Source organism: Phyllostomus hastatus, unplaced genomic scaffold (assembly GCF_019186645.2).
Source record: "Phyllostomus hastatus isolate PE091 unplaced genomic scaffold, TTU_PhHast_1.1 phas_scaffold_11, whole genome shotgun sequence".
Lineage (NCBI taxonomy): Eukaryota > Metazoa > Chordata > Mammalia > Chiroptera > Phyllostomidae > Phyllostomus > Phyllostomus hastatus.
In genome coordinates, this window is record NW_025334005.1 from 3,084,903 (window position 1) to 3,110,748 (window position 25,846).

General features: G+C 51.9%; 2 protein-coding genes across 2 annotated transcripts; one reads left to right on the forward strand and one right to left on the reverse strand.

Moving 5' to 3' along the window:
• Nucleotides 1-1,565: 1,565 nt before the first annotated feature.
• Nucleotides 1,566-3,249, reverse strand: BANF1 (BAF nuclear assembly factor 1). The gene is made up of 3 exons (XM_045855121.1): nt 3,115-3,249; nt 2,131-2,269; nt 1,566-1,889 (listed from the first exon to the last, which is right to left on the reverse strand). Exons 2-3 carry the CDS (start codon nt 2,251-2,253, stop codon nt 1,743-1,745), a joined length of 270 nt encoding a protein of 89 aa, XP_045711077.1. The 5' UTR covers nt 2,254-2,269; nt 3,115-3,249; the 3' UTR covers nt 1,566-1,742.
• Nucleotides 3,250-3,384: 135 nt separating this feature from the next.
• Nucleotides 3,385-12,462, forward strand: EIF1AD (eukaryotic translation initiation factor 1A domain containing). The gene is made up of 6 exons (XM_045855120.1): nt 3,385-3,641; nt 4,911-5,085; nt 5,206-5,314; nt 5,418-5,526; nt 5,690-5,740; nt 6,293-12,462. The coding sequence occupies exons 2-6, from the start codon at nt 4,999-5,001 to the stop codon at nt 6,438-6,440; spliced, it is 504 nt and encodes a 167-aa protein (XP_045711076.1). The 5' UTR covers nt 3,385-3,641; nt 4,911-4,998; the 3' UTR covers nt 6,441-12,462.
• The last annotated feature ends 13,384 nt before the right edge of the window (nt 12,463-25,846 follow it).

A 25,846-nucleotide genomic window follows, 5' to 3' on the forward strand; every position in this document is an offset into this window, starting at 1 on the left:
TCGTTACTTGGTCAAATGGCCACTACAGTATTTGTGTGTGCACTGTTTCACAGGTCCCTTGAGTGACCCGCTGACTGTGGCACACACCTGTGACTACCTGGGCGCTCGACCACCGCCAGATGACGATGGGGGACACCGGCCTCGCCGGCATTTCCGAGCCCTACGCCCACCCCGAGGCCCCAGTGTAACCCGTCCACGAGAACCCGCTGGGGAGCTCGCCTTCTCTTTTCTGGCTAGCTCTCTTGTGCACCAACTTTTTCACGTTTAAAAATAACTACTTATTTTTAGAGAGGGGAGAGGAGGGAGAAAGGGAGAGAAACGTTGATCAGCAGCCCTTCATTTGCATCCCAACTGGTGACCTTTTGATTTGCGGGCCAATGCCCTACCAACTGAGCTACACCCGTTAGGGAGGCAAGCTCTTTTTAATAAACGCTATCTGCTCGATCTCATACTGAGTTCAGTGCTCATTTCTATGACAATGAGACTCAAGAACCTGACATTCAAGCTCTGCTGACACAGGAAAATTCTGTAAGCAAGTAGTTCCTCTTGCTGTACTGACGGACTGAAAGCCAAGCTGGGCTGGGTGCCGCACAGCTAGCATCCCCTCTGATCACTGCAACAACCTCCTTTTCATTTTCCAAGTGGGGAAACTGAGGCTCATGACCAAGGAGCACGGGGCTCTCAGGTACACGTTCCCAAGTTGTCTGAGGGCCGCTCTGGTGCCTCCCACCAGCAAGTCCATGAACATATTACTTGCTGGTCTCTGAGCCCCTAGTTTCCTCACCTGTGGAAGAGGAAACGCCTACTTATTATCGTGGAATTAGAGTGTTTGCAAAAATCTTAGCTATGGGCCTGGTTCACTAAGTGCTCAACCAAGAAGAGGACACAAGTGTACCAGGCGAAAGGGTACCCCCCCCCGCCCCCCCGTGATACCTGTGCTCTTCTGCCTCGCTCAGGTAGCAGGGCAAGAGTCCTGCCCGCTCCTCCCAGAGGCCGGGAGAGCACACAGCAATCAGTTGAACTTTTACCCACGTTGGGCCCCACCCCTTCCTGGTACCTTCGACTCCCACTGAGTTTTCCATCAGGTGCTGCCTAGCCCAGCTGTTGACTCAACTGGCATCTGGAACGCCACAGCCCATCTGGATCCCAGGAAGGGGCTAACCCACACTCTCCCACATTACGAAGGGATTGAGACACTCCAAGGCACCTGTCCGAGGTTTGTGCAGCCAGGGTGGCTGTCCTCCAGAGTGAGGAGGAAGCTGCCAGTTTCGATCTGTGCTGATAAGGAGTGCGGCAGACCTGTCTGCCTGCAGGGACGAGGCGACTCCCAACCCAGCTGCTTGTCAACCCACAGAGCCCAGTCTTGAAGGCCACTGACTTTATTGACTCAAAAAACTTTGTATGGACAGTGACGGTTCTGTCAAAAGAGAAGCCAAATGGCATAAAACAGACCAGAGGTGAGGGTGGGGGTGAGGGAGGGAACCGGGAATCCACTCAGAAAAGCTAATAATTATCGACCTGAAACTGGGAGGGGAAGGAGAAGGGAGACGCATGCAAGAGCAAGAATCCCAAAAAAGTTGAAATGGTGAGGGGAGAGAACTCCCACAAAGACCCTGGAGGATATCGGAGGTGAGTAGACAGCAACTGTTTCCTTTGTAGAGGACGAGGGAGGAGCCCCCGCTCAGCTGCGAACTCCGGAGACTCAACGCTGGGGTCAGGGGTCGGGGGCTCCCCAGAGGGCATCACAAGAAGGCGTCGCACCACTCCCGAAGGCACCCGAAGCAGTCCCGGGACTGCTTGGCATTGGCGCCACATGTGTCCTTTAGCCATTCCCGGAAGAGGTCTTCATCTTTCTTTAGCACCAGAAACTGGCCAAGGACCACGTAGGCCTGCAACACAGGCAAAGTACAGGACGGGCGGCTCAGTGCTCTGAGACTGAGAACCAGGAGGCCACTTCCGCGCAGTTCAAAGCACAGGAGCCTAGGAGGCAGGGCCCGCCCCCGCTCTCTCTCCAGACTACGTATCACTGCCCACCCCCAACAGGTCAACTCACTTCCCCACTCCCAAGCTGCCCTGCGATACCGCGGTCGGCCACCCCAGCCCTCCCCAGCTGCACGCAGCCACCCACACCTTGTCAAAGCCCCTTTCCTCCAGCTTCTTGCCCAGGACTTCGCCAATTCCGGCCAGGCTCCCCACTGGCTTTTCCCCCATGGGCTCTGCCACGAAGTCTCGGTGCTTTTGGGAGGTGGTCATCTTGCTCAGGGTTTACCTGGGTATCCCAAGAAACGGTAGGTTAGGGCTGAAAACCCGGGAGGTCCCAAAGGCCCACCAGTCCAAATCTCCTATTATTCAGAGGAAGCGAAACCAGCCATTAGGGTGCCCACTCGACACCCCTCATTTCACAGATAAGAAAACTGAGAGCCAAAGCGAGTCTCCCCCACTGCTCGAGAAAGAAATCTCTTCGACTCCCTGCAGGAGGTACATTTTGGACTGCTCTAGAGGAAAGACTATCCCGCCCTATCAGGTGGCGCGCGCAGGGCAGTGGGGAAATTCCCAGTCGGCATTCAGGGCTCATCCTGAAAGTGTCACACCCTCTGTGACCTTGGCTGGCAAAAGAAGGCACTGACACAGCCCGGAACAGCTACCTGGCCTGAAAAGCAAACAAAGGGTCTCCCTGTCCCACTCGCCCCACAGGCTGCCCACGGACGCAGGCCAGAACGCGTCCACCTACTCCCAGCCCGGCCGGGTCCACGCCTGTGTTCCCGCCGCGCCCGCCAGCCCCGCCCCGCCAGCCCCGCCCCGACCCCTCCACGCGCCGCCGCGCCCACGCGCCGGGTCCCGCCGCCTCGCCCTCTTGGAGGGCCCATCCCTCGGCCGGCCGCAGCGCTTGCGACCCCTCTCTCCGCTCCTCCTCCGTGCACCTCCACTGTTCTCCAAGCCAGGTCCTGCTCCGCGCCTGGCACTCACCGACAGCTCCAGCTCCCGTAACGGCTCCTCCCGCCGCCCGGCTGCTCCCGCTAATACCTCAACCCACTAGAACTTTCTTCCACTTCCGCTTCCGGGTCGCCTCCAGAGCCGCCTAAAAAGTTAAATTTGGTACTTCTAGCCCCTTACAGCCATAGAGATGAGGCGCTCTGGACCTCGACCGTGACCTTATTAGGCGCCCCCTTCCGGTCCATTCGCGGGAAGCCGGGGTCCCTTGTATAGTCTCGGTTCTCGGGCAGCGTTTCGGTCTCAGAAAGCAGAAACCTCTGTGGAGAAAACTTCATTTCCCCACTGCACGAAGTCCGGAACTCAAGGACCTAGCCTTGGCCGGCCTGGCGGAGGGAAGAGTTAGAGGGACGGACAAGCCGGAAGAAGTGTGGCCGGAGGCTTACCGCAGAGCGCCGGAAGTACGGTGCTCGGAAGGGTCCGACTTAGGCCGACTCGTGTCGCCCTCGTCTCAATCGAGCTTTTAAGAGTGGGGCAGGAACCGGCACCTGAGTCTAAGCCGACTCCACCGTTGTGACAGCCGGCAAGTTTCTTTTCTGAGCTTTCGGCTTCGCTCGGCTGCGAAGTGAGTCGTGAGCCAGCCGCTCCCGGCGTCCAGCCTGGAGAACGGGGTCGTTCAGGCAGCGCCCGCGGGAGAAAGGGGTCAGAAAGTAAGTGTGGGTCTCTCTCAGGGCACCTTTCCTCCGTGGTAGGGAAGGGACGAAGGCCGGGAACGGCAGCTAGCGGTAGCACTTTGGAGTTTCTTTTGAAAACCACCAGTCTTGGCGGTGCGAGTCCTTATCATCTTGAGAACCCAAGTCAAATAGAGCAGATACCTTAAACCAAGGCGGCTCACCTCGCCCTTTACTGAACTCGCTCCTGGCTCGGACCGTTTGCGGTGGTCTCCTAACTATCCTCTGCCTGGAGTGTTTTGAGAGATTGTGTATCTGTGTTGTGTAGCTGTGCTACTCTGGGACGCACAACTATGTTGAGGAAGATACAGTTTATCTTTTCCTCCTTGATCGATTGCCAGAACGATTTAGTTTTTGTGATTACGCCAGTGCTTAGGACAACGTGTTATTTCTGCGTGTCATACACAGTACTGAATGCTTTGCTTACATCATCCCATTCTAATAGCAATGTTCTGGGTTAGCTATTCTTTTTCTCAGAGGCCTAGAGGAGTTGAACAGCAAGGATCACCAACGTGACAAACAAACGTGAAGAGAATTTGGGGGGGGGAGTTATTTGAGCCAACCTGACAACATATGCCAGGGAGCCAGATCTTGAGCGCTCTAGAAATTTTTCAGTTTCTTTTATGCACTTGAAATCGAGGGAGCTAAAGAGATTACACGAGGGTAGGAGGAAGCTAGGTAGGGATTGGATTACAGGATAGTTAACAAGATTATGTGTTCCTTGAGCTTGGTCATGCTTTCCAGGGGTATTACTTGGCTGCCTTACAACCTTTCACTGCCCTGACCAGTGACCCTGGCTCAGTTGGTTGGGCATCATCCGTCAGAGCAAAGGGTCACCAGTTCAATTCCTGGTCAGGGCACATGCCCAGGTTGCCGATTCAGTCCCCAGTCAGGGCACTTAACAGGAGACAACCATCTGATGTTTCTCTCATGTGGACATTTCTCCCCTTCCCTTTCTCCCTCTCTTCCCCTTTCTCTAAAAATAAATAAAGAAACTCCTAAAAAACAAAACAAAACAGCTTCCACTGAAGAAGTTACAGGCCTGAGGCACAACCGCCCACCATGACCTGCCCATTTAGGAGCACCCTGGGAGGTTACTTCTACATAGAACCCCCCCCCCCTTTTTTTTTTGTCCACAGGAAATAGTCATGGTAGGATTTCAGTGCAAACAATTAGATTTCAGAACTCACGTTCTTAACCAGGCCATTGTGTCACTCAGCTAACAGTCCCTTCCCATCTTCAAAACAGTCCTGGATTCTCACCCTGCCACCCAAGAAAGTCAGGAGGAAAAGTCGACGGCCTCTGTGTCCCTCGCCGCCCTGGGATAGGACCCGGCATGTCTCAGGCCACCAAAAGGAAGCATGTGGTGAAGGAGGTGCTGGGGGAGCACATGGTGCCCTCTGACCAGCAGCAGATCGTGAGGGTGAGTAGCACTGGGCGCAAGCTCCTGCTGGGCCCCTAGGGTGGGGGGAGGGTGCAGCGCAGCTCACTGAGTCTGTGAGCTGGCTGCTGAGGCTCACTGGCTCTTGGTCTCCTGGATCAGGTACTCAGGACCCCGGGGAACAATCTGCACGAAGTGGAGACAGCCCAGGGGCAGCGCTTCCTGGTGAGCATGCCCTCCAAGTACCGCAAGAACATCTGGATCAAGAGAGGTGAGAGAGACGGCCCTCCAGGAGCTGCAACCATTCCCTGGGACCTCGGCCTCCGCTGCTGCCACTGCGAGCTGGATTGACTGCGCTTTTTCTCTGCCTGCAGGGGACTTTCTCATTGTTGACCCTATTGAAGAGGGAGAAAAGGTGAAGGCTGAGATCTCGTTTGTGCTCTGCAAAGACCATGTGCGCTCTCTGCAGAAGGAGGGGCTCTGGTAGGTGGTCCCCTTGGTCATTGGTTGGCTGATTTCTGGGGGCACTGACTTCCTAGTGGTGAAACTGGAGGAGGAAGATCATGGCATCGCAGGCAGCTGGAAACAGTGTTTATGCTGAGAGCTTTCTCTGTTCCCTCTGACCCTGGCTCTTCTCTTGACACAGGCCCGAGGCCTTCTCTGAAGTGGCTGAGAAACACAACAGCAGCAGGAACAGGTTAGGATGGAGCTGTGGGGTAGGGAAGACAGCAAACAGGGCGTCCGGCTTTAGTGCCTAGAGGGGGAGGTAGAGCCTGCCTTTCTCCCTGGTTAGAGCGCCTACATGGGTGTCAGTACACATGGCTTGAAAGTTAGGTGCTGTGGGTTAAAATCCGGGCTTTCCCACTTTTGGGCTTTAAGCAGGCTGCTTAATCTCTTAAGCCTGGGTTTCCTTCCTTATAAAATGGGAGCCTCACGAGGACTATAGGAGCTTGTAGAATTGCTAGTATAGTCTCTGGCACGCATTGTGGGTCCATTGCATATTGGTATCAGAGTCATTACTATGAAAAGCATTGACTGTAGTAAACTTTTGAGGTGGGGGGATGGGTGGTCTTTAGCCTGATTCCTTTGGCTGAGTTTTTCTGCTTTTTGCTCTCATTCTGCCTCTGTCTGACTCACTGAGCCCTGACTGCTTGGACTAGGGGCCCTATTTTTTTTTGAGGCTTCTTGACTGCAGGTGGGGCTTTCCCAGAAGGCATCGCGCTAACTCTGTTTTTTTTCCCCCATGAAGACAGACCCAGCCAGAACTCCCAGCTGAGCCGCAGTCATCAGGAGACGAGTCCAGCTCTGAAGACGATTCCGACCTCTTCGTGAACACCAACCGCAGGCAGTACCACGAGAGTGAGGAGGAGAGCGAGGAGGAGGAGGAGGCAGCCTGAGACCCCAGGACCCACTTCTCCTCGTGCTCAGAGACTGGTCCTCGGCCCCTCTGAGCTCGGACATTCCAGGGCGCTCTGCAGCTCTCCCCCCCGGGTGGGGACGAGGCAGGACCCCTCTCTGAACTGGCCTTCCGACCTAGGAGAATTAAACCCCTGGCGGGTGACGACGCGTGCTGGTGTCCGAGTGGCTCTCTGGGGTGGAGGGGCCTGTGGTGACGTTAAAGGTTTCCCCTTGAGCTTGAGTTGGAGGCTGCGTGGGCATGTGGGCCGAGCGAGCAGGAAGTGGGGAATGGCCGCAGTCTTTTCCGGGTTCTTGCTCTCTTCTCACTGGGCACCTAGTAAGGGGCGGGTTCCCAGTAAGTGTCAGGCCTTATGCTGTCCCTCCTGGAGTGTATATCATAGCTGGGGACAGACAGTCCCACTTTCTTGCCTGCTCGCAGTCCGCACGGATCCAGGATCACAGCCATAGGGCCTGGTCCCTGTTACCTCTCAGAAACGCTCAGGATGACTTCACAGTGCCTCGTGAGCTGCTGCCCCTGCCTTTCCCGTCACCCGTGGCTGCCGGGGTGCCCACCTCCGTGCGGCCGTGTACACCCCCGGTCGCTGGGCCCTCGTGGCAGCTCGGACCGCTGCTCCTCCACCCTCTTGTGAACCACCTCGTCTCGCTTGTGGGTTGTTTTATTTTTTTAACCTCTGGCTATACACCCTTCTTCCTCATTGCTGGCATTGACCTTTTAAGATTTTGTTTATTTTTAGAGAGGGGGGAGGGGGAGAAGGGAGGGGGAGAAGGGAGAGAAACAGCAGTGTGAGAGGGACACATCCACTGAACCCATAGCCTGGGCATGCGCCCTGACCAGGAGTGAAATGGTGACCTTCCCCTTTAAGGAAGGTCACTCATCCAGCTGGACCACACCGCTCAGCGCTGGCGTTGGCCTTCTCGCCACCGCTCGGGCGTCGGAGAGTTGGTCTCCTGGCGTAGAGTCTTTTCCTTCTGCCCATCTTCATTTCCTCCGTCCCGTGGAAGGGCCCACTCAGCGCTGTGTTCCTTCCATTCCCATCACCAATGCTCGTGTCTTCCAATCCGCGCCTGCTGCCCACACCCCTCGTTCCTGGACACCTGGCATCAGTACAAACCGCAGCACCTTTTCAATGCGGGTACCTGTGCAATCACCGCCTCCTGGCTTTCTTGCTCACTTGCTCAATTCCCGCCTCTGCAGAAATTTTTTATCTTCGTCCTCCATCCCCACCACCTTCCCACCATTATTCTCCTATCTTCAGTTTCCTCCTTGTGCAACACAGATTCCATGGCCCACACCCTCCACTCCCTTGTCTTCCTCCACTGTGCGCACCTGTTCGGACCTCACCCCGGCCAACCCAGTCACTCGTCCCTGCTGGGCCTGCCGCTGTTAGAGAAAACCGCCAGCGCGGCTCGCTGGTTGTACCTTAAATTTGTCATTACAGACTGCAGGTGGGCCCTCAGCACTGCCTAGCAGGTCGACTCAGGTGCATGTCAACACTTCTTACCTTGTCTGCATCCCCCTCCTCTGCTAGTTACCACAGCGCACACGTCATTAGGAAGTGGTAGCCAGCCCCGGCCGGTGCGGCCCAGTCAGTGGAAGCGTCGCCATGTAAGCTGAGGTCGTGGCTTCGATTCCTGATTGGGGCACATGCCTAGGGTGCGGGTTCGGTCCACCACTGGGGCATGTATGAGAGGCAACCAATTGATGTTCCTCTTACATCGATGTTTCTCTCCCTCTCTGGAATCAATAAGCATGTTCTCTGGTGAGGATTAAAAAAAGAAGTAGAAATAGTAGCCACTGGTGGGAACTCTCCCCTCCTCACCAACCCCGCAAGTGTGCCTGTGGGTCTTCAGTCTTTCCACCTCCCACTGTAATTCAGTGGGACCCCGGCCTGTCCTCCATCTGCTCCTCATCACACTCTTCTGTTTGCTTAGTGCAGCTTGAAATGTGTGTGTATGTGTATGTGCTTGTGTGTATGTATATGTACATGTTTCAGAACATCTACGTACACACAAAAACCCAGAGGAGGTAGAGGTGTATATATACGTATGTGTGTTTTTTAACTTGCTTGTGTTTATGTTTTATGGGAAATGGCTAACTTTTCTTGTGAAGGGATGGCCGCTTGTCCCTGTACTGTCTATGGAATGGGTCATTCTCTCCCCACCAATTTAAATACCTCTTTTAAATAAACTGCATTCCTGTGCATATATGTACGGATGTCTGTGAAATTTCTAATCTGTTGATCTGTTGCACGTTTTATAGTGTGATCGATACTGCTCCCTCCTCCCTGCCCCACTGTTCCTTGAAAATTTCCTCTTTTTTTTTTTTTACGTAAGAACTTCAGAGTGGGCTTGTCAGTTTTCATTTAAAAGTCCTGTTGAGGTTTTCATTGGCATGAATTTAAATCTTACAGCTTGATATGGAGAGAAGTGCTGTCTTAACACTTTTGAATCTTTTTAAAAGTTTTTATTTACTGATTTTTAGAGGAACATCGATTTGTTGTTCCATTTATTGATGCGTTCATTGGTTGATTTTTGTATGTGCCCTGACTGGGGATTGAACCTGCCACCTTGGCATATTGGGGCTGACGCTCTAACCATATTGGGGCATATTGAGTTGCCTGGCGAGGGTTCCTGAGTCTTCTTGTCCGAAAATGAGGTCATGTTTGTCCTTCTGCAAAGTGTTGTCTTCATATTGGTGTCTAGTGTTTCCAGTTCAGTTTAGTCTTAGGATTCTTAAGAGTTATTTATTGTTACAAATGGGTCTTTCGAAATTACGTTTCTGACCGCTGCTGGTGTCTACAGAAGGCTGTCGCTCTTCGTGGGCTCACCTCACTGATCTCATTGAGTTTTCTCATTCTCATTCACTCTTCAGTTGATTCTCTTCTCTTTCTGATTAAAAGTCAGATCTTCCACTAGAGGAGGATTCGTCCGATCCTTTGTGCTCATTTCTTTTGCTTGGACTGGAGAGGCCAGGACCTCCGGCGTCATGCTGAAGGGCGCCCTCATCTGCTCCTGTGTGGGCAGGGGTGGGTCTCACGTTTCCTGAAGAAATCTGAGCCCGTCTCTGGGTTTCTGGTGAATAACCTTCACTGGGCCGAAGGTGTGTCCGGTTCCAGCCCACTGGGGGGTTTCTCCTCCAGTCAGCACATCGTGATGAATTCTGACGTCTGCTGAGATAATCAGAAGATTGTGTTTTATTGTACTGATTTTCTGTACTGATTGATACATTCCCTAATGTGGAACCGCTTTCACATTCTGATGTAAACCCTGCTTAGTTCTGTAATGTGTATTTAGCTGGGGGTTTTATAGCTGTCTCTGGGCCAGTTTCACTTTTTGTTTCAGCGATCTGATCGCCCTGCCGCATTTTGATAACAGAATTAGGCTAGCATGTGGAATGGGTTTAGAAACATTTCATCGTTGTTTTTTTTTTTTCCAGCTTGAATTTCTAGAAAGGAATGATTTGTTTCTTTAAAGTCTGGTAAAATGTATTTATAAAAAACATCGGTGCTTGATGCCTTTATTTCTGGGTGGATCTTTGCCTTTTAATTTTTTTCTGATTCAAGTTTTCTCTTTTTGAGTCCATTTTTATCACTTTTTTTTTTTTTTTTTGGAGAATCATATAGTTGATGTACATTTAAGGTTTGGGGGGCAAAAAGTCATGCGTCGTAGTTTGTATTTAGGGCTTTTGTAAATTACTCATAAAGCGACAAAATCTAATTTGAATGAGCAGAAGCAAAACTTGGCTCGGCGACCCGAGGCGACCCGAGGCATAAGAGCGGAGCTTCAGGCAGAGCTGACCCAGGCCGGCAGGACCCCACCGGGCTCCCTGCCCGGTTACTTCTCGAGTTACCTCTGCTCCTCTGAGCTGATGATCCCTTTCTCCCTACAAGTGTTTTCCTCGGGAAACTCCTGTCTCCTCTCAGTCCTTCCAAAGGGTCCCTTCCTCCGGGTGCAGGCATCCCCGGGAAGACCGCTGGCTCTGCTCAGTCCCTTGCCCGCTCCTGAGCAATCCCTGCAGCTGGGTAGGGAGGTGGGGGCTGGGGGACGCGAGATGAGCCACACCTGATCCACATGACCTGGTTCCTGCACCAGCAAAAGGGACGTGGCCGAGAGAGAGCCGCAGATCAGACCCGCAAGAATGTGTCCTGGTTTCTGCGTATTTTCTTGGACTAGCTTTGCAGAATGTCCTTGTTAGTCTTTTCCTGGTTCTTCGGGTTTATTTTCTCACTTTTAGCTTCTGAGTTGTATGTTTTATTGATTGAATTTCAGTCTTGTTTTTCCTTATATTTAGGGCTGTACGTTTCCCTCTGAGCACTCCTCTGAGTGACTGTTCTGGCACTGCTTCTGCAAGCCAGGCCTTGCGCTCTCCTCCAGCTCACAGCAGGCCTGCCGCTTGCCTGGTAGACCCTGCTCCCTGAAACCTTTTCCTCTCCGAGTCTCCATCTCTTACCAGCCAGTCAGCTCCTGGGGGAAGTAGAGTCCTTGTATTCTGCGTGCTTCCCCACTTTGTCCTTCTCTGAGGCTCGTCTCTACCTCTGTTTCCCAGCTCCGTGGTGGGCTCCCCCTGCGTGACTAGATCTCCCAGAACGAGCTGAGTGCCCTAAACACTCTCTCCCCCTCCCAGCTGCCGCGGACAGTCCTGGCGACCGGTTGCCCGACAGTACTGGTCCCCGCCGCAGTCAGGCTTGAGACCTGTGGCCCGTCGGCCTCTGCCCCTCTGCCCCTGTGGGACCAGCCGTCTCAGCCGGGCTGGTTCCCCTAGGGCTTCCCCCAGGCAGCCCAGCTCTCGTTCTCCCCTTGTCACCCGGCCACCCAGGCACGAGGTGGGGCAGAAGCAGGCTTACGGTTGTGAGTGTGTGAAACACAGAGTTTGTTCTCGTGTTACTACCTATTCGTTATTGCATTACCTTCCGTGCGAACAACGGAAACCTGCTTCTGCCCCGCCCCGTGTGTGCGCCGAGGAGTGCGCTTGGCCCTCCGAGCTGCCGCGTGGATCTTCTCCTCCAGTCTGTGAATGTGGCGAGACCGCTCGACACGGTTTCTGCCGTCAGAACACCCTTGCAGCCCTGCAGTGAGAGAGTCGTGACGTGCTTTTCAGTGTATTGCTGGAGCTGGTTTTTGACATTGGGGGTTTGGGCATCCAGGTTCGTGGGGGAGATGGCTTGAGCTCCCCCTTTCCTGGACGGCCCCTGTCTGGTTTCTCTGTCCGGGTGGCGGTGGCGGCACCTCCTGACATGACTTGGAGGGTGTTCTTGAGTCTTTATCTGCATTCCACATGCTCGTAGAAGGTTGGAATTTTGCACTCCTAACACTTCTGGGAACACTTACTGTAAAACCCGCTATGCTTGGCATTTGGGGAATGGTGGGGGGACTTTCAACTCCAGGTCGTTACTGATGACGGATTGCTCAGGTTTCTGTTCCCGAATCAGCTATACTTTCAAGGAACAATGTTTTCACATTTCCTCATTTTTTTTTTACCGATGGGTTTAAATTTGTTGGCACAGAATCATGTGTAGACTGGCCTTATGTTTGTAGTGTCAGCGGGTGTTTAGTTATTAGTCTCTTTCAAATACCAACTCTGTGTTGTCATTCCTCGTCATTGTCAGCTTCCTTCTTTTTATCTAATTCCTGCTCTTGTTCTGTTCCCCTGAACTCATATGCTCCCTTTGGGTCTGTCCTGCGGTTTTCTGACCTTTTCGGTTGGGTGCTTAGCTCATGAGTGTTCAGCTGTACCTCCTCACCCACCCGAAACTGTAAAGGGAATTTTCAAACCTAAAGAATTGTAATATAAGTACCCATAATACCCCTCATCAGGGTAGAACATTTGCAAGTTCTATTTCTCTGTAGACACAGCACGCACGGGTTGTATATTTAATTGTTACATCTCTGTAGCCCTTTTTAATTTAGAACAGGAGATGCCTTAATGTTTTTTTGTTCTTTATAAAATGGACTCGTGGCAGGTTCCGTCCAGCTACCTTATAAAGACGCCCTGCAGTTGAATTCGTGTCGTCGTTTTTGTGCTCGGATTTGGGTGAAACAGGTGTAGCCGACAGAGCCTCGAGCCGGCCACGAGGCGCGTGGTACAGCGTCAAGCTGACACTGATGCATGGCTAAAGGGGCCGCTCCCCGGCCACGCCCCACTAGTGGTGCCGTTCCCCCTTTGCAAGTAGGTAACCCGTGAGTGTTTTAACCTGGAGATTTTAACCAGGCTAAAATCTCCCTGATGCGGCTCTGCACATACTTGTATCTCGTTTTCTAAAGTTGTATTTCAAATACACATACATAACATTTAGTGTTTTAACCATTTTAAAAAATACAGTTTAGTAGAGTTCCATCCTTCTACATTATTGTGCAACCCATCTCCGGAATGTTTTTATGCCCTTTAACGCTTCCCCATCTGCCCCTGCCGCGGGCCCTGACAACCACCCCTCTGCTTCCTGTTGCTGCGGTTTGACTGGACAGCCTCGGACAAGTGGGATCACACGTATTTGTCCTTCTGTGTCTGGGCTTATTTCACTGAGCCCTCAGGGCTTGTTTGCAGTGTAGCACATGTCAGAATGTCCTTCCTTTTTCTTTTTAGAGATTGTATTTATTTTTAGAGAGAAGGGAAGGGAAAGAGAAAGAGAGAAATATCAATGCATGGTTGCCTCTTGCACACCCCCACACGGGAACCTGGCCTGCAACCCAGGCGTGTGCCCTGACTGGGAATCGAACCCATGACCCTTTGGTTTGCAGGTTGTCGCTCAATCCACTGAGCCACACCAGCCAGGGCAGTTTCCTTCCCTTTTTGGGGCTGATGATATCCCGCTGTATGTGTGTTAATATGCCACGTTTGACTGACCCATGCACGGTCAGCGGACACTTGGGACTCCTTCCACCTTTAATCGTTGTGAATAGTGCTGCTCCGAACATGGCTGCACAGGTGCCTGCTAGAGACCGTGCTTTCAATTTTTTTGGATATATGCCTAGAAGTAGATTGGCTGTACTGTATGGTAATTCTATATTTAATTTTTTTAAAGATTAATTATTTATTTTGAGAGGGAAGGGAGGGAGAAAGAAACATCAACATGTCAGAGAAACATAGATTGGTGCCTCTTGCGCCCCCAGCTGGGAGGCCTGTCCCACAACCCAGACAGGTACCCTGACTGGGAATCAAACCAGCGACTTTTCGGTTCACCAGCCGGCACTCAATATACTGAGCCACACCAGCCTGGGCTCTATATTTAATTTTTCAAGGAGCTACTGCTATACTGTCTTCCATAGTGGCTGCACCATTTTACATTCCCACCAGCGATGCCCAGGGGTTCCAGTTCCTCCACACACTCCCCAGTACACTATTTTCTGTTCAGGTTTTTTTCTTTTAATAGTAGTCATTCTTGGATTGATCGCGGGCTGCGAACTAAAGTGTCGCAGGTTCAATTCCCAGTAAGAGCAGATGCCTGGGTTGCAGGCCACGGCCCCCAGCAACTGCACATTGATGTTTCTCTCTCTCTCTTTCTCCCTCCCTTCCCTCTCTAAAAATAAATAAATAAAATCTTAAAAAAAAGAAAGTTACTAAAACAACTTAAAAAAAATAGTCATTCTGATAGGTGTGAAGTATAGTTTATAATGTTTTTTAATTTCCATTATGATTCCTCTCTTGGTCCATAAAATGTATTTAAATATTTACTTGGATATTTTTGGTCGTGTAAACAGCTTCAGACCCACTGCCACAAAAGCGGGAGTTTGGACGGTAACCCAGGTGACCGTACACCTCCACCCTGCCCCGCCCACTCCATTCTCTGTTCTCCTGGGCAAGGTAACCCTCTTCTTGATTTTCAGATGCCCTTGTTTCCTTTTTATATCTGTATGTATTTTTAAAAGAGCTTTTAAAAGGCATTTCAGCCCTATGAGAAGGTCAACAGACTCATGTTTGGGAGGCGACTTCTTGCATTCCGTCGTGCGTTCCCGCGGTTCTCCCTGTTGCCGTGCCGCTGTGGTGCGTCTGACTGTCAGTATGTTCTCTCTGCGGGTCTGTGTCATGTTTTTCCCTCCGCTGACAGCCTTTGGGTTCTCCCACTGTTGTGGAAAATCACTCACACGCGGAGATGACGAAACACAAACTTTATTACGCGCGGGCTCAGGGGGGTGGTTAACCATCCAAATCCTCTGAGCAAAGAGTCTAAGCTGGAGCTTTCTTTATATACTAGTTACACAGGCAGAAAGGGAGGGGGAACCAGCCGCTGAAAGCAAGCAGCGAAGGTCAGTTTTGGCCTTGAGATAACCGGCCGTTGCCTTGGTGACAGCTCCTTACCTAAAAATAGCTTTTTGCAAGTGTTACAGAGAGCACTGCTTATCAAAGAAACTACAGAGCATAGAAGCTTTTTCATAGGGTTTTTCTTCTGCCACATTCCCCCCTTTGATGCTATAAGGTGTTTTATCCCTTTTAGCATCACTAATACCTGGCTATAAGGCTGAGGTCCTTGGGAGGGTTACAACTGCTGATACTGGTGTTGGTACCGCTGGAGGGCTAGCGCTTTGGTGGCTTCCCTACGAGTCACTGTAGCCCTAGGTGTTGGACTAAGGTCCAGAGGCTGCAGGGTCCCATATGCCTGACACCTCCAGGTCTGGTACTCCATGGTCCTGGATATTACTCCAGTACGGTATACCTTCCCTCTCCAAGTGCAGAGGGATTGCTGTGGCTGAACGCAACCCAATGGCATGCCAGTGGAGGAGCTGAAAGCTGACCCTGGGAGATAGCAAGAGACCACTCTACCATTGAGCACAACTTTATGCCCAGGGGTATTACATTTGCAGACTGGGGCTGAGACAGGGGCCGCATTTGTTAAGCAAAGCATACAATAAATTAAAATACAGAGATTAAACAGAGACAAACTATTTCTAGGGTGACCCGCTTTGCGGGAATTCCATTCCCCAGGGGCCACAGTCACTAGTCCAATTGCCAATGCTCCTGCGAAGGTGCCGATTAAAGTCAGGTACCCTGTGGGACAATGGTCCATTCCTTGGTGTCTTCTTTACTGGCTGGCGTCCTCCCGTGCCTCAGTGTGGGTATTCTAGGTGCAGGCCTAGTCCTCAGGTCCTCGGGATCTGCTGCTGTCCTGGCCCAGCTGTAGTGGATCCAAGGGGTGACTCCTGCAACCTAGACAATGCTAGCGGCAGTAAGTCTGTCCAGGGAAGTCCAGTTTTCTGGTCTGCATACCCAGGGACTCTCCTGCCCTCAACCATATAGCTGCTTCCATCCATGTAGTGGGTGACATCAGGTTGGGCCAGGGGCTGGTCCTGGAGTTCTGGCCAGCTGGCATGGACCTTTTTGGTTACTTTAAGACAGTCATGGTCCAGCTCTCCGAGTTCTGCTGGTAAGTAGGTGGCTGGATTGACTTGTTTCATGGTCTTAACATGCACCCTCGGGTTTCCTTGGAGGAGGATGCCCTGGTACTGAGTCAGTCTAGGGTTCGACAGCCACTTATGCCCCCGCCCAGCAAGGAGGCTGTCCACTGCGTGTGGTACATGAAGACTGACTTCTTAGCCTAGAGTTAACTTGTCTGCCTCTTGCAAGAGGGTTACGGCAGCAGCGACTGCCCTTAGACGAGGTGGCCAGCTGGTGGCGACATGGTCCAACTGCTTAGACAGGTGAGCCACCGGGTGTTGCCTTGGTCCGACAGGCTGGGTCAGGACCCAAAGGCTACCTTGTCTCTCTTGTGGGTATACAGATCAAAAGGCTGCCCCGGCTCTGACAGTCCAAGGGCAGGAACATTACTAAGGCACCCCTTGATATCTTGGAAGGCTTTCTCTTCATTTCCTCCCCATTCTAGGGGCTTAATGTCTGGACCCTTGAAAGCCTGGTAGTAGGGCCAAGTTCTACAGCCGCAGGGTGCAGGCTGGCTTTTCCTCAGGAGAACAAGCATTTTCCTCAGAAATCAGACAAGGTTCTGGAGGGTGTTGGCAACTCTGCCATTTTCTGTCCATGCCCCTGATCACACCATGAGTACTTCCAACAAGCCTGGTTGCTGAGCTCTGAGCCTGGGGACACTGCCAGAGCCCCGAGGGAGCTTGCAGGCCACTGGGGCAGGCGAATCCAACAGAGCACCGTGAAGGGCCATGACGGAGGACTGCACGGACGGCTGTGGGGGCACTTCAGACACTCAGTGCGTGCCCTCTGCAACTCGACGTGAAGAGCAGGAGTGTGTTCAGGATGTGCTTCTGGTGTTCTTTCCTTCATTCAGCCAGGCACTTCAGCAGCATGTGCGTTCCCTCCCGGCACCGTTCCTGGGAGGGCCACCAGGAGGAGGTCGTCCATGTACTGCAGAATCGTCAGGTCCAGCCCCTCTTAGCGAGGGGCTTCAGGTCTCCTGCTAGGGCTTCCCCAAATAAGGTTGGGGAGTTCTTAAACCCCTGGGGCAGCCTAGTCCAGGTTAACTGAGTCTTGACCGCTGTGTGTGGATTTTCCATTCAAAGGCAAAAATGGGTTGGCTAGAAGGTGCCACAGGAATGCAGGAGAAGGCATCCTTCAGATCAAGGCAGGTAAACCACGTTGCTGTTGGGGGAAGCTGGCTCAGGAGGGTATATGGGTTCGGGACCACCAGGTGGCGGCTGTCGGCTGCTTCGCTGATGGCCCGCAGATTCTGGACGGGCCGGTACCTGCTCCCATCCGGCTGCCATCATGGGTCTGGGCAGGTGTGGCCCCATGTTATGGAGCCAATCTTCTTCAAGTTCCCACACAGGTGCTGTAACTCGGGGGACCTGCCTCCCAGTCACATCCTGGGCAGGGGAGTCTTTCTTTATCTCCCTGGCCCAGAGCATGGCCACAGCTATTCAGCATATCTAAGTGACCAGCCGAAGGCTGTAGGTATGTTAAATGACCATGCCATGGGTTAGCTGTAAAGCTGTTGCTGTACAAAACAGCCCTGCATGTTCTTGCTCTGTGTGTCCCTCCCCAACTTACACTTGTGGGGGAAGGGGTGAAGACATCTTAAAATCTTCTGGACACTTTGAGTTCTAGACCCCATTTTAAATACCCATTTGGGGTCCCCTCTCTTGGCGGCACCCTGTAACAGTTTCTCATTTTAGATATACATCCACTTTAAATTCTTTTAAAGGACAATGGACAAAGGTCTTATCGTCTTGTAACTGCTTCCAGCTGGAAATGGACGTTGTTCTACCTACCTGTGGGTCTGGGGTGCCCTGAAGTCGGGGGGCGGGTGTGCAGCATGGAGACGAGTCCTTCCTGTAAGGGGAAGGACCTTACAGGCATACGTCCTATGAAAACAGAAGAACACACAGGTTAATTCACACAATAGTCCCCAAACCAGTCTCTGTGCCTGTGAGATTGTTTTGTTGGAAAGTCGTTTAGTTGCAAGGTCTTTCCTGCAATGACATTTACCAATGGCAAGTTGACAGGTTTTTCATACCTGTAAACTATACATCTTTGATGATATTACAAAACCAGTTTTAACTTTTAAACAAAAAGATGCTTTTAAGACAGCTGCATCATTCAGATATTTAATACTGAGCACTGTGATTTTCCTTGAACCACAATTTTTCTCCCTAAGATCACCCTCACTGTTATTAAAGGGACTACTTTGAGTTCTGTGGGGTTTTTTATTATTTTGACTGTTCGTTTGCATAAACACACCAAGGGCAACCTGGATTACTTATGATCTTTAGTTCCACTTTGCTGGAACTCACACAGGGAACCTTTAGGTTGACTTCTCAGTCCGCCCCTCGGGGCACAGAAGCAGAGCCACACATCCGCCATCTGGCTTTACCTGTACCGGTTGTTTCACTCAGATCCTTAAGGCTTTTATTGTGCCCACAGGTTCCTTTTTGGCCATCTTTCAGGAAAGCAACCTTTGTTCCTTCCCTGGAAAGACTGCCATGAACTGCACAACCAACCAAAGTACCAGGCTTTTCTCGTGGGCTTACGCTAGCTTTGCAAGTCAATCCCAGTTCCTCAGGGCTTTCTGGTGACGACCAGAACCCATACATGCCTCCTTCAGGCGTGACATTCCAGTCAAAGTCTTGGTTAACAAAACCACTATTAACGACTGGTCTTATTGGTTTTATGCAAAGAAACCTTATGTCATTACTTACTCCTTCAGAATGCCAAATTCTGGAGGGATCAGGTAGGGAGAAAAATACAAAGTGTGAAGTAAAATCCTTTTACTTCTGATATCCGCCAGGCTTCTTAAAACCTTTACTTCCACAGACTTTCTGCAACATTCACAAACCCTTTATTTTTCTTTTATACAGCTCCTGATATCCACCAAGATTGCATCTCCATGCCCTATACCTTTTATTATTAACTAACACCACATAATTCCTTCCTAAAACTTTTCCTTTTCCTTTTATCTTTGCAGTTTCCCACAAACCTTTTATTATTCATACACACACACACACACACACACACACACATATATATATTCTTATTCTTATAAGTATAAATATTCTTATTTACTTTCTTACAGAGTATGAAGTTTCAACCTTCTCTGGAATCCTTAATTTCCTTTTAGAGCAGATACAGAGCAAAATCCAAAACACAGAGTTTCCAGAACAATACACAGGTAGGGGCATTCTCTTGCACCAATGCGTTCATTGGTGCCTTGCAGAGACGTGCTCCTTCAGGCCCAGTCTTTTGGCAGAGACATGCTGCTTTGCCTCTAGCTGAAGCACTCATCAGCCCCAAATGACCCTTCCTGGGTCCCGAGTGGCAAAGGCATTCTCCCCAACCGGTTACAGGCAACCTTAAACAGATTTTAAGTATAGAGGGTTTCTGATCAGAAACAACACTGCTCTTTTCCCACAAAACCAGAAAACAAATAGTTGAGGTTTCCTTTATTCCAGGTTTAAAACTTTACATTCTTTATACATAATTTTACTCATTCAGATTTAACCATTATTCTTTTTTAATCCTGGTTCCTTTCCCATTCTGGGAAGGACTATACTTAAACTCAGCATGTGACAGCCGAAAGTCCCTGGCACTGCAGGTACCTTCTACTAAAATTCCCTAGATTTGCAGGGACATCCCGCAGCTTTCTGAAGCTCAGACACTGAAAACACCCTATAGGTCAGATACTCACCCTTGGACCTCAGTTCACGTCCTTCAGAGCCAGTTACACAGGGAACCAGACTTATGCAGTGCTCACACAGCAGCATACAGCCTATAATCTGAAGAGAGCCCTTAGCCTGGCACCTTGCCCAGTTCCAAGATGGAGGGGCTCTCACATGACTATTTGTCCAAGATGATGACAACAATTCACGCTCCACCCTCCGGGGTGGGGGGCACTCACGTGGCTCGTCCTCCATTTTACCCAAAATGGCGGCGCACCCACATGGCTTGCAGTCCGATCTCCCACATACATGCAATATAGTACTGTGGCAAAAACCCCCCACCCCATGATGAATTCTCCCAACTGACGCAGACAAACAAAGGAAAAGGGGATCTTTCACACGCCCGCCATAGGCGAGGGCCCAATCAGACTCCGTAAGCCTGGCCGGCTCGTGGAGTCACAGATACATTCACACACACAGTCATACAGAGGTTAACTGTTTCTCTCCCGAGAAGGAGTCCAATGGCCTGGGTCTTGGCCCAGACTCCTAAATTTTCCGGTCAAGAGGTGATCGATCTCTCTCTGATTCTCGGGTCAGGTTCCCGGGGCACTTACCGATTCCGATTGGCACCTCTGACACTTCGTGGTTCATCTCTCCCCCTCCACCTGGGTCTTAGAGAGGTTGGGGATGCGGCGCGGGAGTCTCCGCCCCGGGAAGCCTGAAACAACCAGGGCACGTGCTCCTTCCCTTGTGGCAGGGCTCCCCCTCCGACTCCCCCGGTCACCTTCACCGGAGGCAAAATGCCTGCTTGCGTGAGTCGTTTCCCGGTCAGGGAACCAAAATGTTGCGGAAAATCACTCACACTCGGAGATGACGAAGCACAAACTTTATTACGCATGGGCTGGGGGGGTGGGTAAACCATGCAAATCCTCTGAGCAGAGTCTAAGCTGGAGCTTTCTTTATATACTAGTTACACAGGCAGAAAGGGAGGGGGAACCAGCCTCTGAAAGCAAGCAGCGAAGGTCAGTTTTGGCCTTGAGATAACCGGCCATTGCCTTGGTGAAGACTCCTTACCTAAAAATAGCTTTTTGCAAGTGTTACAGAGAGCACTGCTTATCAAAGAAGCTATAGAGCATAGAAACTTTTTCATGGGGGTTTTCTTCTCCTGCCACACCACGTTTTGCTGTCCCAACCATCCTTGTTTGTGTTCGTGTTCGTGTGGGAGGGTTTGTCTTGGGACAGCGCCCGGGTGAGGCGTCCCTCCATTGCGGCCGCGGGCAGTGCCAGGAGGTGTTTTCCCCCCGACCGGGCCCGTTGGCGTTCGCTGTCCGTGGGCCCCAGCAGTCGGGTAATGATTGCTTCTGTAGGCTCAGTTTTTGCTGGATACATCTCCAGTTTACCGTGTGAAGTACAGCATGTTAAGATCGCTACCTCTTTTTGTCACTGAGCCCTTGATTGCAGAGGGACTCTTCCCATCTCTGCGGATGCGTTTGCACCTGGGTTCATTTCACTGGATGTTGGAAGAGCCGCCCGGGCATCTTCCGGTTAGGGCTCTCTCTGCCCGGTGAAACGGCTCCCATCCGCGTCTGCTACTGCGTGTTTCCGTGCGCCAGGTGTCTCCAGGCGTTCGGTGGATTCTCAAAACCTGAATCACTGTTTGTCTTTTTTTTTCATCATTACCTGAGGATATGTTTATTGATTTTTAGAGAGAGGAAGTGGGGGGAGAGAAACGTTGATGGGAGAGACATTCATTGATTGCCTCCCATACGTGCCCCAACCGGGGATCGAACCCACAATCTGGATATGTTCCCTGACCAGGATTCGAGCCCACAACCTTTGGGCACACGGGACAACGCTCCAACCAACTGAGTCATGGGGCCAAGACTCACTATTTGTCTTTGAACTGAAATGTTTAATTCACTGAACTCATTGTAATAATTGGTATGTGGGGACCCATCTGTTATAGTAAAGAGACATTTTGGAGAGACAGGATGTTCTAGATTCCAAATTCTTTTCCTTTAATACTTTGAAAATATTGCTTTGTCTTCTCACATCCAGTGGTGCTGTTGAACAACCTGACATCAGTTGATCATTGTTTCCGTGTCTATGACGTGTTTTTGTCTCTCTGCTAAGCATTCTCTCTGATACTCTTAAAGTTCTGTGTAATGTATGCAGGTGTGGGTAATTCCTTTTCTCTCCTTTTGGCACTCTTTGGGTTTTTTTTTTTTTTCGATCCACGGTGCTTCGTGTTCGTGTTATTCCGGGAAATGTATCACCACCATTTCTTCAGATGTGTTCTCCCTCCCTGGTGACATTTCTCTCTAGACTTCCTAGTGTTCAGATCTTGCTGTCTTCCACATCTCTTAGCTTCTCAAGTGTGCCCTTTCTGTTGTGTAGCCCGTCCCTCCTGTTCTTTTTCAGCTCAGGGTGAGTTCCGTGGCAGGTTTAAACTACAGGGGACCGCACTGGAAATCTCCTTTGTAGAGAACTTCGGGAGCCATTTCGACGATGGCCCCTGAGGAGCCAGGCAGCCGGGCTGTGTCCCCTTCAACTCCCACCAGTCGTCACCGAAGGTGGGCATTGGCCCGGCCTGCCCGTGTGTGGGTAGACAGGTGTGTGGGTAGGTCGGCTTCAGTGGCAGGGAAATCCTCAGGCAAAGTGTGGCAGCATCTGGCCGCTGAAACCTGGCCAGCACCCACGACGAGTATGGGCACTCGCACTTCTCAGCAGCAGGAACACGTCTGTGAGTGCGGGAGCCCGGGGGCCAGCGAGTGCCGGTGGAATGTGGTTTCTGAGGCTGAGACAAGGTCCGAACATCCAAGGAGAGGGGCTCAGGGGCAGGGCTTGGCCCACAGCTTCCTGACCCTCAAGGCTTCCTGCACAGGGGCCCGTGCAGGCTCAGTCTCTCGTCTGGTGGCCCAGTTCACAGACTTTTATAAAATTCTTAGAAGTGGGCCCTGGCTGGCGTAGCTCAGTGGATTGAGCGCGGGCTGCAAACCAAAATGTCGCAGGTTCGATTCCCAGTCAGGGCACATGCCTGGGTTGCAGGCCACGGCCCCCAGCAACTGCACATTGATGTTTCTCTCTCTTTGTCTTTCTCCCTCTCTTCCCTCTCTAAAAAGATAAAAAAAAATTAAAAATAAAAAAGAAGTGGAGGATGCTGCCTTTGATGTACAGAGGAGCTAAAGTGGTGTGGGGCCTCCTTCCGTGTGGTTGGAGGTATCAAGCCAGCAACTAACTCCTAGAAAGTTGCCCCAGATGCCTCCCCAGGAGGCCGGTTGGGCTGCAGCACCCTGGATCTTGTCCTCGTGCAAGCCCAAGCATCCCCGCTCACCAGTGCCCGAGGGGCGTGCAAGGCAGCAGGCGTTCGCTCAGTAGGAACCACTGTCCAACTGTCATTGATGTCACACAAAGTCAGGACACCAGCGGGCTCACGGGTTTGAATTTGGCCCAACTCCACATTGCAAGACAAGCCGAAGTCCCTGCGGAAGGTGTAAAGGCGCGTCTCCCCTGGTGGTGGGAATGGAGGGCCAGCAACAGCCTGCCGAGGCCGGCTACCGAGCACCGGTGGGGGCGGCCATCTTCCCAGCTACGGCTATGACGAGTCTGACCATACCGGAGGCTGAAGTACCCACTCCGTGATGTAACCCTTGCTAGTTCACAGCAAGGCGCCACGTGCCAGAAGCTTTGTCACTAGCTACTCCAGGTTGTCCAGCATGGGGACCGTGCTGGGGGTCCCTCCGGTCTCATCAGTTCTCGTGTGAGGAGACTCTTGCCCCTGGTGGTGTGCACTGTGGTTCCTGCTGCATCGGCTCCTGGCTCCATGTTCAGTCAACATTTACAGAAGCTGCCAGCAGGGGTCACCATAAGCACGTCCAACCTGCAAGTCATCCTGTGTCCCGGGGGGCAGCACCCCAAACCATCCACTGTGCTTACACAGTCCGGTAGCGACGGCCCCTGTCCAGCCAAAGGGTCCGCCGCTGGCGACACGGGTTCCGCACCCGCAGGGGGAATTCGCTGTGGAGGCCTCCCCAGCCCCTGCCCTCTGGCGTACACAGATGAGCATGTGCTCACGAACTTGGAGACAGGAGGGAGCTGCCTCGGTCTTTCCGTTTTAAAGTACCCGAGTCAGGTGCAGGGGCCCCGCACAGCAGCGCCTGGGCTGTGCACGGCTCCTCCGGAAACCTGGCTGCAGAAAATGGCTCGGGACTCAGGAGGCCACGGGACACTGTCAGGTGGGCAGAGGGGCTGAGATCTCAGAACCCTGATCTCTGAAGGGGCTTTCTCCCCAGGGACCCCCTCACCCCACTGTTGCAACTGCTCCCCTTCTAGAAACAGCCAAGGCTTTCGGACTCACCTGTCCTCTTTGCCTCATCTCTGAAGCCTCCGCGTGCCTTCCTCCTTCACGTAGGTCCCCAGTCACCTGACATCTCCCATTAATTTAGCGTTTTGGCGATCAATCCTCTTTGCTACCTGGGGGCATGCGGAGCTTTGTGAGATGAGGCTCAGCAGCGAGGTCCCCCTTTTTGGTCCCCCCTTTCTTTCTGTGCAGGGCTAACAAATCAGAACCTTTGGGGGACCCCTCCTGTCTCTCCCCCACTCCCCAAGATGGAGCGTATATTGACACAGGGACATTTGGCATCTCTAAGTGTCCTCCAGAGCAGGTGCACACAGGAGGGAAAGGCCGGGGTCTGAGGAAGGGCAGGTAACGTGTGTGTGTTGGGCCTGTTGACTCCGGGAGGTGCGGAGCCCGCAATGCCAGGCTGAGGGGTTTTGATGAGGGTCACCCCAGATGGCAGGATCTGGTGGTGCCCCGAGCTTCAGGGAAGGGGAGTTGCAGGATGGCCGGGACCCAGCCTGCCGAGCGGAGGCCTTGAGTGAGGCCAGCGCCATCTGTCCAGGGCGTCAGAGCCTCAGACCCACGGCCAGCGGGACCCACTTTAAGCCTCCCCACAGCCCCATGAGTGAGCGCAGCCGTCCCCACCCTGTGCCAACATGATGGCGTGCAGGCCGGCAGAGTGTGGGAGTTTGCCACCAGCAGACAGGAGGGACTTCTAGAAGATGAGCTTCAGAAAGAATGAAAATGACCCCAGAGGAGAGACCCGAGAAGCAAGAAGGAACAAGGAGCAAGTTCATTAATGATGATGCTAATTTGGGGGTGGTTCTTAAAAAGTCAAGATCAGGTTCTGCAGAACAAAAACAAGACTAGAGGGAACAGTTATAATTAGAGGGTTGTGAAGGCTTTGTATAGTTGAGAGAAAGGAAGGGAGAAAGAAAGGGAAAGAAACATCCATGTGCAATAGGGAGAAAGACCTACTGACTAAGTTTAGACTTGGTTAACACACATGTGAAAATGCTAAGAGTAACCTAAGAAATAGAAATAGAGCCCTGGCTGGTGTGGCTCAGTGGATTGAGTGCTGGCCTGTGAACCAAGGGGTTGCTGGTTCGATTCCCAGTCAGGGCATGTGCCTGGGTTGCAGGCCAGGTCCCCAGTAGGGGGGTGAATGAGTGGCAACCACACATTGATATTTCTCTCCCTCTCTTCCCCTCTCTAAAAAAAAAAAAAGAAAGAAAGAAAAGAAATACAGTGTGTAACCTCCAAGCCAGTAAAAAGAAAAGGTATTAAAAACTCAGAAGACATAAGGAGAAAAACAATAGAAGGGCAGAAAATATTGCTTGCATGGAAGAGGACCCAGTGTTTTTAAGAAAAGTAATTTTCTAGACCATTTTAGGTGGCTCTCTGTATTGGTTAACCTTATGTGTCAACTAGACCGGGCCAAGGAATGCCCGAGGGCTGGGCAAACACTGTTTCTGGGTGTGTTTGTGAGGGTGTTTCTGGAAGAGAGGAACATTCGGATCAGCAGGCTGAGTAAGGAGTTCCCGCACCGGCGCAGGGGAGCTGCAGGGGAGCTGCAGGGGAGCGCCATCCCGTTTGTCGAGCACCTGGACAGAAAAGGCAGAAAGGCGGAGGAGGGAAGAAGGGTTTGCCGTTTGGGCTGGGACATCCGCCGCCCGCCCGGACGAACGTGGCCCCTCTCAGGCCGCTCTTGCTGTTTCCGTCTGCACCTCGGGAAACACTATGCCCACTTCTGACAGCACAGGTCATTTTTGCCTGGTTTTGCACTGAATTGAAGCAGGCAGTGTCTGATTTTATGTCTGGCCTCTACCTCCGTCATGTCTGAGACGCACCCATACTCTTCGCTCCACGATGTGACTCTCCACCATTGATGCGCTGCACTGCAGACCGACACGCGGGCTGTTCCCAGCGTGGGGCGGTTATAAATAGCGCTGTTCTGAGCATTCTTGTTCGTGTCTTTGGCTGCACAGATGTCCTTTT

Coding starts and splice junctions, on each gene's coding strand:
- BANF1 (XM_045855121.1), bottom strand. CDS start 2,253: ATGACCACCTCCCAAAAGCACCGAGACTTCGTGGCAGAGCCCATGGGG. Junction 1,890..2,130: donor AGGAAAGGGGCTTTGACAAG/GTGTGGGTGGCT, acceptor CCTGTGTTGCAG/GCCTACGTGGTCCTTGGCCA.
- EIF1AD (XM_045855120.1), top strand. CDS start 4,999: ATGTCTCAGGCCACCAAAAGGAAGCATGTGGTGAAGGAGGTGCTGGGG. Junction 5,086..5,205: donor ACCAGCAGCAGATCGTGAGG/GTGAGTAGCACT, acceptor CTCCTGGATCAG/GTACTCAGGACCCCGGGGAA. Junction 5,741..6,292: donor CACAACAGCAGCAGGAACAG/GTTAGGATGGAG, acceptor TCCCCCATGAAG/ACAGACCCAGCCAGAACTCC.